The sequence below is a fragment of the Chiloscyllium punctatum genome, chromosome 41 (genome assembly GCF_047496795.1).
Source record: "Chiloscyllium punctatum isolate Juve2018m chromosome 41, sChiPun1.3, whole genome shotgun sequence".
Taxonomy (NCBI): domain Eukaryota; kingdom Metazoa; phylum Chordata; class Chondrichthyes; order Orectolobiformes; family Hemiscylliidae; genus Chiloscyllium; species Chiloscyllium punctatum.
The window spans coordinates 8,994,474-9,006,604 of record NC_092779.1 but is presented as its reverse complement, the minus strand read 5'-3'; the positions used below and the strand labels follow the sequence as shown (position 1 = coordinate 9,006,604).

At 42.5% G+C, this 12,131-nt stretch overlaps 1 protein-coding gene across 4 annotated transcripts in view; it reads left to right on the top strand.

Moving 5' to 3' along the window:
- Positions 1 to 12,131, top strand: part of drosha (drosha ribonuclease III) — a 172,181-nt gene that overhangs the window by 144,740 nt on the left and 15,310 nt on the right. For all 4 annotated transcript variants that reach the window (XM_072560332.1, XM_072560331.1, XM_072560333.1 and 1 more), the window contains exon 31: positions 4,227 to 4,273. In XM_072560332.1, the coding sequence (XP_072416433.1) occupies positions 4,227 to 4,273 (47 nt within the window). The remainder of the gene's footprint in view (positions 1 to 4,226; positions 4,274 to 12,131) is intronic.

Genomic DNA, 12,131 nt, shown 5'->3' with positions numbered 1-12,131 from the left:
TCCAGGGGATGTGCCCTTAAGTTCATCATTCCCCATTTAGTGGAAGCAGCCTCTGTGTTGACCTTGTCAAAATCCCTTAGAACCTTAAGCAAGCACAGAGCACCTCAGCCAGTCTGGCAGTATCTATGGAGAGAGACAAAGAGTTAACGTTTCAAGTCTGGTATGACTGTTCAGAACCACATTTATTGCTGCCAGACCTGATGAGTTTTTCCAGCATTCGCTGTTCGTTCAGATTCTGGTGGCTGCAGTATTTTGACTTTACCTTTCAGAGTCTTGCGTGTTTCAATGAGATCGCCTCTCATTCTACGAACCTTCCAAGATTATAAGGCCAGTTTACTTAAACCCTCCTCAGAGGACTACCATGTCGTTTCAAGGGGCAATCTCTGGTGAACTCTTGCTGTACCACATCCAAGACCATTGGGTCATAGAAGTATATCCCTTCTTGGGTACAGACACCAAAACTGCACAGTCCTCCAAGTCTGGTATAGTAAGAGCAACCATCACAGAGGCAGTAACGACTCTGAGGCAGAGGAGTTCATTCAAGTGAACCGAGCTGTTTATTACAAACCATTAGCGGAAAAAGCAGGGAGAGGAGTTCCAGGTAGATGTGCAGGAATACTGAACTCACTCTAATTCGTGAGCATGAATTATAGCTTTCTATATGCAGAAATAAACAACTTGTCTGGCAGTCAAAAACAGCTTGTCTCCATCCCCTTTTTTAGTGTGGTCACTCCCTAGGGCACCTATTGTGTGCTGTCATTTTAGTTTGATAATTTAATCAGAATTTGACATTTTAATCAGCTATCTACTTTGTCACCTGTTGCTGTCTAATCTCTTCAACCAGCTACCTAATGGTCAGGGGAACATGGTCCTGTGGTTTAACCGAAATGTCACAGAGGTGTCGACCGATTCAACATAGTCAGTAGACCACATTGTTCTACCCGAATCAGCCTTGCTTAAGCATTCTCGGTCAACTATTTCTTGTCTATTCTACTATACTTATGGGAAATTCTTCCCTTTCAGGTCTCAATGAACTCTGTACAGTCTTTCAAGGTGCCCTCTTCCTATATAGAGTTTGAGAGGCTCATCAGTTAAAAGTAAAGACTGGCTAGCTTCATAGTCACTGCACAAAGCCAACCATATTTTGATATTCTAAAAAAGTAAGAAGGTGGATTGGAGAAGGGATTGATTTTCTGAGGTTGGGAAAAAGTAACATTTTTGAATAATCTAGGAGGAACTCTGCTGCTCTTCCAAAAATATACAGCGTGGAGCGATCTGCGTGTTCTTGTGCATAATCCACAAAAGGTTAGTGTATAGGTACAGCAAGTAATTAAAAAGGCAAATGGAGTTTTGGCCTTTATTGCTTGGGGGTTGGAGTTTAAAACTAGGGAGGTCTTGGCACAACTGTACAACTATCTTGTGAGGTACTGGAGTACGGTATGCAGTTTTTAATATGCTGGCACTGGAGGCAGTTCAAAAGAGATTCAATAGATTTGATTCCTGAGATGAAGGGGTTAACTTATTGTTATGGACCAGACCAAACCCTCTCAAAAATATATGAACAGGATAGCTTAGATCCTCACATTTTGTTATTTTAAAGGCAAGTGCCAGGCTTTGTAGATGCAATTCAGTTGCTCAAGCTACCAGATTTGAAGCAAAATGCACTTAATTCATACACTATAGTTACAATACAACAAAAGAAAGGTTATTCCAATTTCTTCTAACTTAACTGGAAAACTTAACAGAATAATTTAACTGTTAAGCAGTACTTGTTCCGATGTAGTAATACTTTACAAACACCACCTCGGCAAAGACAAATTCAGTAAAATTCGATTGCCTCGTAGGCAACTCTTCAGTCCAGGAGGAAAAGCATACAGAGTAAACTCTGAGAAAGACACAGCAGGGAAAGATGTACTGTAGCTTCCCAATCCAGCCTCCAATCCCAGCAACTGCTACTGAAAAACTAAAACTGAAAATCCCAGCTCTGTGGGAGCTTGTCCCCATCCATTCAGGCTGCTTCTATTGTCTCAACCTGAGAAATAAAAACCCAAGGCCTCTCAAGCTGTTGATGAGCTTTGAAGCAGATTGCTCGGCATCCCTGATCCCAACGTTTCTTCGTGTTTCAAAAAAAAAGGGCAAAGTACACCTCTTAAATCCATAGTATCATCAGACTTCTCAAAAACAGCAGATAGGTTAGGCCTTTATCCATCAGAGTTTAGAAGAATAAGGGCTACTCTTAATAACATATACAAGATTTTGAGGGAGCTTGACAGGGGAGATGTTGGGACAATATTTCCACTAATGAAGTACTCTGGAACTAAGGGCCATAGTTTCAGAATAAGGCGACACTCATATAAAACAGATGTGAAGGAATTTTGTCTCTCAGAGCGTAGTGAATGTCTGGAATTCTCTTCCTGAGAGAGTTATGGAGGCTAGATCACTGAAAGTATTTAAGGAATGGTAGATAGATTTTTTTGAAATATTAGGGAATTGAGAGCTGTGCTGAATTGACACAAAGGTGGTGTTGATCAGCCATAATCTTATAGAATGGTGATTTCGGCTTCCTGGGCGAAATTATCTCCTCCTGCTCCTGTTTCTCATTGCCTTATGTGATACCCAATTGCAAATAATAATGTTAGACACCAGGTAAAAAGTTAAGCAAGTGTGCAGTGTTAACTCTAATAGCCAAAACTGAAAGCTTTACCAAGTGATGTCAGTTTTTTCACTTTTCATGGGACAAGCTGTCAAAGCTTTTTGTTTTGCTCTCATCAGGACAGATGCAAGAATACCAAATTTCACAAGAAGCAAATACATGTCTGTTTGACAAGAGGGTACTGATGGGTTGGTAAATGGACTATGGTTGAAGTGTTGAGGGGTAGCATACACCAGGGTCGATTAACCCCCTACATTTTGCAGGTTGATTCCTATTAGTCAAGACTTTGCCTTGGATAATGCGCCAGGGAATGCTACTCCCAAGGTTTTGTTTCGATGAAAAATACGCAAAATATCATAGAATCCCTATAGTGCGGAAGCAGGCCATTCAGCCATTTAGTCCACACTGATCCTGCAAAAAGCATCCTAACCAGACCCACTCCATCCCCATAATACTGCATTTCCCATGGTTAATCAATTTAACCTACACATCCTTGGACACTACAGGCAGTTTAAGTTGGCCACTCCACCTAACCTGCACATCTTTGGACTGTGGGAGGAAACCAGAGGCACCCAGGAGAAAAGCCACTGGGAGAATATCTGTCTGTGTGGGGTTTGCACAGTCACCTGAGACTAGCATCAAACCCAGGTCCCTGTCACTGTGTGGCGGTAGTCCAAACCACGGAGCCATCGTGCTGCCCCACATAGATACATCCTCTCCGTTTATAAAGGACAGGGTCTTCACTGTGAGTGTATGTAAATTCTAACGAGCACAATGGAGCTTGGTTGTAAGCAGATGGATAATCTTTGTTATTTATTTAATATTCAACGCAGTTGTGATCGTTTGACAAGTGATGTCCAATTGTGGAATCACATCCAGTGTTGGAAAATATGCACTCTTTTTTTTTTCTCCTTCCTGGAGGAGATGGAGAGAGTGGTGGTAGGAAATGGAAATAGTTGGCCCTGGAGAGATGTCCATGCCTCTCCACCCAACTCCTCCCAGTTGATTTACTTGACATACTGATAATTACGGCTCAAAAAGTTCTTTTATTTTTCTCATTAAGATTCAGCAGCATTTTTGAGAGAGAAACAAATGTTCCAATGATGTTTCTTGCACTGTTCCTAATAATTTTATTCGGGCGTGTTATGATGCCTGATCTTTCTTTTATCACATGTGTGAAGAGAACCATCTGGCGTTGTTTCACTGTGTGTCAGGTCAGGTCAGGTCAGTTCAGAGATAATGAGACTGTCAGTAGAAGGTTCATTCCACCAGCAGTTTGACTGAAGTACATGCTGTCTACTTCATTGGAGATGCTACTTTCAGAGAAACTGCATTTCAGCCATTTTTATTAATGGGTTTGAGCAATGTCTAACACAGCAAAAAAAAAACTTCATTCTTGGCCTGACAACCTGGTAGTGATGAAATGTCATCCATCCTTCACCAACTCCCTAGGCTATGCCTCCCTACGGTACAGATAAGAAAATCTTGCTCAATTTAGTGAAATCATTTTGCAATATGGTACTGGTCCATGCTTCGGTTTGTCAATCTAATAATTACTTTCTTTTCCCAACAGCATTCAACAAGCAGAAATGGGAGCTGCTATGGATGCATTGGAAAAATGTAAGAGAATCTTTCTTGTTAAGGTTTATTATCTTTTCTTCCCCCTTTTCACAATTGTTAGAAAATTCAGAGACTGACTTGATTGTACTTTCGAATAAACTGGTTTGAAACTAATGTAAAAGTAAGTGACACGGGTATTTGAGAAGTTGTGTTACTGAAACTGTAAACCATCAAATCAAAAGTGTGTTTGACACATCCAGGCTGGATTCTTCAATCTGATTAAAGAGGTGATTCCATTCATTAATGCAAAGAGAATTCTTCACCTGAGGAGTAGGCTGCACATCTCAGAGGTAAGAAGTACAGGATTTGAACTTCGCTCCCAGTGAAATCCAATTGGATTGAATTTGGGTTGGCATCCATCAGGAGCCACAAGAGAGAGAGGACCAGGGAGCTGCCGGAAAGGTAAGTTTTCCCTCTTAAAAGGAGTTAGCTCGAGCATCAGTGACCTTCATTTGCAGCAGGGGCGGGGGGGAGCAGTGAGAGCAAGGAGCTGAGTGGGAGCGGTTGAATTGTGCTCTCACTCTGATACATTTGGGCAGCGGCTGCTGGGGGGAGATGGCTCACCAGGGGAAGGCAGCAGTAGCCAGGTTCATGGCACCGTGGCTGAATCTGCTGAACCGAAGGGCAGGAAAAAGTATGGAAGGGCTAGAGTCATAGTGAATTGTAAGGGGAGTAGATAGGCTGTTGTGTGGTCAAAAATGAGACTCCTGAATGGTATGATGTCTCCCAGGTGCATGGGTCAGGGATGTGTCAGATCGGCTGCAGTACATGCTGAAGGGGTAGGGTGAACAGCCGGCTGTTGTGGTGCATATAGGCCCCAATGATACAGTTTAAAAAAAAATGGGATGAGGTCCTACAAGCAGAATTTAGGAAGTTAGGAGCCAAGTTAAAAAGTAGGATCTCAGGATTGCTACCAGTGCCAGGTGCTAGTCAGAGTAGAAATGAAAGAATAGGCAGGATGAACACTTGGCCTGAGAGAAGGTGCAGGAGGGAGGGGTTCAGATTTTTGAGACATTGGGACTGGTTCTGGGGATGGTGGGACTATTATAAATTGGACAGTCTACACCTGGGCCAGACTGGAACTAATGTCCTTGGAGGTGCTTTTGCTAATGCTGTTGGCAGGGTTTAAGCTAATGTGGCCAGGAAATGGGCACCAAATGAGGTTAGTGGACAATAAAGAGGTAGTAACTGAAGCCTGTAAGGAACTCTATAATGAAGTCAGCGTGACTAAGGGGAAGAGTAGGCAGGAAGCAGATGATGAACGCAAAGGGACAGGTGGTCTCAGGTGCATTTGTTTTAATGTGAGAAGTGTAGTTGGTAAGGCAGATGAATTTAGGGGTTGGATTAGTACCTGAGTATGATGTGATGGATATTACTGAAACTTAGTTGAGGGAAGGGCATGATTGGCAACTAAATATCCTTGGATATCGATGCTTCAGGTGGGATAGAGAGGGAGGTAAAGGGGTGGAGGAGTTGCATTACTGGTCAGAGAGGATATCGTGGCTATGCTGAAGGAGGGCACTGTGAGCAGAGCTCAGAAGTTGGAACATTGCGATAAAAATGTTGGGACTTTATTACAGGCCTCCCAATTGTGAGCGTGAATTACAGGTAAAAATATGTAAACAGATTATTGGAAAGATGTAGGAGCAGCAGGGTGGTAGTGATAGGAAATTTTAATTTTCCAACATTTACCAGGATTCACTTAGTGTTAGAGGTATAGGTAGCGGAGAATTTGTAAGGAGCTTCTAGGAGTGCAGGAGAAACATGTTCCTGTGAAAATGAGGGACAGAAATGGCAAGATTAGGGAACCATGGATGACAGGTGAAATTGTGAGACTAGCTAAGAGGGAAAAAGAAACATTGACAAGGTGTAGGCTACTGAAGACGGACTGTGTTTCGGAAGAACATCGGGAATGTAGGACCAATCTGAAACAAAGAATTAAGAGGGCTAAAAGGGGTCATGACATATTTTTAACAAACAGGGTTAAGGAATATCTGAAAGAAGAGGGATACAGACCCTTAGAAAATAGATGACAGCTTTAGATAGAGGAGGCACAGGCTTGGAGGGTCAAAGGGCCTATTCCTGTGCGTAAATTTTCTTTGTTCTTTGATACTCATGGAGGTGGAATACTGCATGAGGCATGTCCTCCTTATGCTCTCTCTCCCTGCTGAGCAATCTGCCCCTGTACTCCCTCTCCCCACCTGACTGACCTGCCCCCTCCCCCGTGCTCCCTCTCCCCACTGAGTGACCTGTCCCCGTGCTCCCTCTCCCCACTGAGTGACCTGTCCCCGTGCTCCCTCTCCCCACTGAGTGACCTGTCCCCGTACTCCCTCTCCCCACTGAGTGACCTGTCCCCGTGCTCCCTCTTCCCTCGGAGTGACCTGTCCCTGTGCTGTCCCTCTCCCTACTGTGTGACCTGTCCCTGTGAACCCTCACCCCACCTGAGCGACCTGTCCCCATGCTCCCTCTTCCCTATCGTTCTGTCACCATTTATGAACTGGTTTTAAATGATTACAAATATGAATGCAATTTTTTAGCATTCTTTCGGATTGTTTACTCAGTCTGAGTCCACTCAGCACCTCACCATTTTTCCAGAGCACATAGAAAACTTGAAATCCAGAATGTTCTGTCCTGTTTTAACCAATTCACGTGAATCATTTGCTATTGAAGGGGAAGCTCATGCAGTCTGAGAAGCAGCCCCTCAGAGTTGTGTTAATTGAATTCCCACAGCCATCCATCTGGAGGGTAAATTTTCTTTTTCCTCATTGATATGGGTGTCTCTGGCCATGCCTGCTTCCATCCCTAAATTGTTCTTGAGAGCAGTTACAAGTTGACCATGTAGCTGTGAGTCAGGCGTCACTCATAGGCTTTTGTGAACCATTGCTGTTCATGTGCTGTAGGTAGTTCCACAATGCTGTTAAGAAGAGTGTCCAGGATTTTGACCCAGTGATACTAAAGGAATGGCCATATATTTCCAAGTCAGGATGGTGAGTGACTTGGAGGGGATGGAGCACGTGCTGGTGTTCCCATGTATCTGCTGCCTATCCTTCCAGATGGAAGTGGTTGTGGGCTTGGAACGTGATATCTTCAGTGAATTTCATGCTATAGAAAGGATAAAAAGGGAGATAAGAGAGGAGAGGGAGTTGTGTTTTTGATTAAATAAAACATTACTGTTTGCCTCAGAATATCTGAAATACTTGTCCACTGAAGCTATATGGGAGGAACTCATGTTGAGATTGTATTAATTATTGGTGAGGCCACTTTTGGAGCACTCTGTACAGTTCTGGTTGTCCTGCTAGAGAAAGAATATTATTAATTTGGAGCGGGTTCAAAGCAGATTTACCAGGATGATGCTAGGCCTGGAGAATTTGAGTTATAAGGAGAGGCTGGATAAGTTGGGACTTTTTCCATTGGACCATTGGAGGTTGAGGGGTAACCTTCTGAAAGTTATAAAATCATAGGTAAGGTGGGGGAATTCGGAACTAGCTGGTATATTTTTTAAGGTGAGAGAAGAAAGATTTAAAAGGAACCTGAGGAGCAACTTTTTCACACAGGGTGGTTTATTTGTGGAATATACTTCCAGAGGAAGTGGTAGTCGTATTTAAATGACATTTAGATAAATACATGGATAGGAAAGGTTTAGAGAGATATGAGCCAAATGCAGGTAAGTGAGACTAGTTTAGTTTAGGAAACTTGGTTGGCATGGCTGAGTTGGACCGAAGGGTTAGTTTCTGTGCTTTATGACTGACATTTTGGGACATCTTGTGGTAAAAGAAGCCAAATAAATGCGAGTTTTTCATTTTTTGTGTGTGTGTTGAAACATAGACTTGTTTTATGAGGAACGATTGGTCACAGAATTGTCTCACTGGAGTTTAGAAGAGTCAGAACCTTTGTTTGCAATTGACAAGACCCTGAGCAGGCTTGACAGGGTAATTGTAAAATGGATGTTTCCTCTGAGTGAAGAACTTCGAACTAGTCCTTTACACTTTTAAAAATAAGGCTTTGCCCACTTAGGGCAGGAATGAGGAGACCTTTTTTGAGATAGCTAAGCTTTAGAAGGCAGTAGAAGCAGCATCTTTGAAGATTTTTCATGCAGAGGTAAGTGCATTCTTGATTTATAACGATGAAATATTACTGGAGGTAAGTGCGTCTATAGAGTAATCTGATCACCCGAGATCCTAATGAATGGCCGTGCTGTCTCAAGAGTTGAGTGGCCACTTTTTGGTTCTAATTCATTCAATATTTTCTAATCAACCTGTTCAGAGATATGGTAAAAACAATGACTGCAGATGCTGAAAACCAAATACTGGATTAGTGGTGCTGGAAGAGCACAGCAGTTCAGGCAACATCCAACGAGCTGCTCGTTGGATGCTGCCTGAACTGCTGTGCTCTTCCAGCACCACTGTTCAGAGATATGATAAGACACCAGTTGTTCCAGAGGTACTTGAACCTGTGCCTGCTGGCTCAGAAGTGGGAACACCGACACTGTATGTTGGCTGACTCGCCATCCTATTCTTGGAGGAAAAAAATTCTTTGATTACATTTTGTTGAGAGATCATTAATTCTGTAAACAAGAGTTTAGACTGAGAGCCATATTTGTATACTCAATTATACAGTTCTGATAGTGCAGCCACCAAGTATAGTTTTAAGCTGTTTCAGTTTCTGTCTGTTCTGTTAATGTACGAAGCCAGAGGTTTGATGTTACTTGTGTCACTGACAAAAATCTAAATCTTCTTTCTGTTTTGGGCACACTCCACACAATTCAATTTGAGGACATCACAGTGTAGTTTTTAAGAGCTTTGCATGCTGATATTAAATCAGCTTGTACGGTCACATGATCTTCATCCTCTTCACGCCCGTAATGAGAACCTGGGCCCACAAAGACTCTTGGAAGTTTTCCACCATTTTTTGAGAGTATGTTGCTGTTACTTCTCTTGAGGAAGAGTTTCTCATGTCTTAGATTCTGTCAACAAATTTTAATGCCTGTTTTGCCGTAAGTTTGTTTAACAGTTTTATTTAGGAGCACCAGTCATTGTACCACTATGTCACAGAATCAGAATTGCTACAATGCAGAAGGAGACCATTTGGCCTCTCATTGCCTTTTCCCTATACAGAGGAACCTCGATTATCTGAACAACACTGACAACTGAGTATTTCCTTTGGATAATTGAATGCCGGATAACACCGTTTTGCCACGCATCGGGACCTTGGATCTTGTCCGGATAGTCAGAAATTTGGATAATGGAATGCCAGATAATTGAGGTTCCTCTGTATACCTGCACACCACTTAGATCCATTAATCACCCAATACTCTCTTGAATGCCTCAATTGAACCTGCTTCCACCACATTTCCAGGCAGCGCATCCCTGACCCTAACCACTCAGAGTGAAAAGGTATTTCTCCTCACAACACATTTATTGCCTTTGCACATCATTTTAAATCTGTGCCCTCTCCTTGTTTTTCTTCTACAAGCAGGAGTAATTTCTCCCATCTCTTCTGCCCCCTTTTGAAAATCTGCATCGGATTTCCTCTAAGCCTTCATCTCTTCAAGGAGAGCAGACCCAACTTCTTTAGTCTATGTATGATGGATGGTGTAAGCTTCGTGACTGTTTTTGGAGGCAAGTGGGGATCCCGTACATCACGCTGCTGACTTTTGGGGAATCAGGAGATGAGATACTCAATGCCGAATTTCCTAAAATCGGACCTGCCATCTACTTGGCGAATCCAGTTCAGTTTCTAGTCAGCAGTAACCCCCAGAATATTGGTTATGAAGGATTCAATGATTAAATGTCAAAGAGCAGTGGTTGGATTCCCTCTTTTTAGAGGTGTTCATTGCTTAATAACTTTATCCCATTGTTCTTGTCAAATGTAGTATTATAAATAATGATAATATTGGATGCTGTTTGAGCCACACTGCTCCTGAAGAATTTTTGTTCTCTGTACAATGGTCAACATTTCAGAATCTGCTATTACTCCTGGCAGGATCCACTGTGTAAAGTTCCTCTGATTTCTTTATAAATTTAGCTCACAACAACAGGCACTTTTTTAAGCCCTTCCTGCACTTCTAAAACACATGAGATGTCATTTAAAAATCAATTTATTATCCCTGTCTTTTTCTGCCAATGTGTTCCTGTGAAATTTATAAGAACAAATAGGTTTGACTTGAAATAGTTTGTCCTCATGCCTTTAAGCTTTTGGCAAATTTATAGTAAAAAGAAAATAAAAAATGTTGTTGCATTTCTGTATTGCTGGAGAATTGATTCCCAGCCTGAAAAGAACTTTTAGTTCTTTCATGACTACCCAGAGCACTGGGAGAATCTAAGCTGGAGTACAATGTGCAGTTCTGGGTCTCCTAACCAAAGGAAGGATGATTTAACCCAGTAGAAGTAGAATCATGGTAAAGTCGACTGGTTGACTGAACCAGAGGATTGTGTAATGAATAGAGATTGAGTAAACTGGACATATTGTCCCTGAAATTTAGTAAGGTTGGGAGATGATCTGATTAGAGCATCTAACATTGGACACACATTCTTGTGCTTGTGCAGCACATTGGAAATATATCACATTCCTTCATTATCAGTGGGTCAAAATCCTGGAACTCCCTCCCTCCCTTACAGCCCTATGGGTGTTAACTACAGCAAACTGACTGCAGGTTCAAGAAGGCTGCTCACCACCACCTTCTCTGAGGGCCATTAGGATGGACAATAAATGCTGCCTCAGGCAGGAATATTCACATCCCATGAATAAATAAAGTAATTAAATAAACTGAAAAACTCTGAATTTTTACAGGCGTATTTGGACAGACTTGCAAATAAATTGCTGTTCCTTCTATATAATTGGATCAAAATCCTGGAATTCCCTCCCTAACAGCATTGTGGGTGTCTCTACACTACACAGACTTCAGCAATTCAAAAAGGCAGCTCACCACAGCTGTCTGAACGCCCATCTAGGGACAGCCAATAAATGCTGACCAGTGACGCCCATGTCCTGTGAATTAAATAGAGGGAGCAAAAATTCCCAAGGGGCTTGATTGACGGATGCATATAAGTTGTTTTCCACAGCTAGCGAGTTCAGAACAGGGGTCACGTGCAATCTCAAGACTGTAAGGTTGGCCCTTTGGGACTAAAAAGAGGAGGAATGCCTTCAATTGAAGGGTAGTGAGTTTTTGGAATTCTCTATCCCAAGAGGGCTGAGGAAGCTCGGTCAATGACCGTGCTCAAGATTGTGATTAATCAATTTCTGGGGACGTTGGGATGTGGTGGAAAGATGGACAATCTCTATCACGGTCTTGTGATTTGACCACAGAGGCTCCAAGTGTCAAATTATTGAGGGTGATTGGTATGCTGCTGTCCCTGTTGCACCTGGACAGCCTCAACTGGGGGAAGTGGGCACTATCGGAAATTTGCAAGGACACCACCATTGAAACATTCTCAGAGGTGATGATGAAGTGAAAAAATGATGAAAGAGGTTAACTTCCAAACCATCAATAATTTGGGTGATGAGTGCAGTATTTCATGCCCGCAGACACTGAGCCTCTGGCTTTGATCACTGACACCCTCCCCCTCAACTATCACCACCATCTCAAGCATGCCCGCCAAACGAAAGGTGCTTCTACTGAGCTGGGAATCTCCATACCAGCCTCGGCCTTACTCTGTTGCTACTGGAATGACAGGAGAGATCACAAAGTCACCTCTGATCAGAGCCTGTGTTACCTCCTGAGGCTGCCCTCCTATGTGACCCACAAATAACAGGATGTATTTCTTTAAAATACCAAAAAGATGAAAAAAGTGAGAGAGAGGAAGAATTGTCTTTTTTTTTTGAGCATTTTTCACTATCCTGAAATTTCCAAAACTTTTTA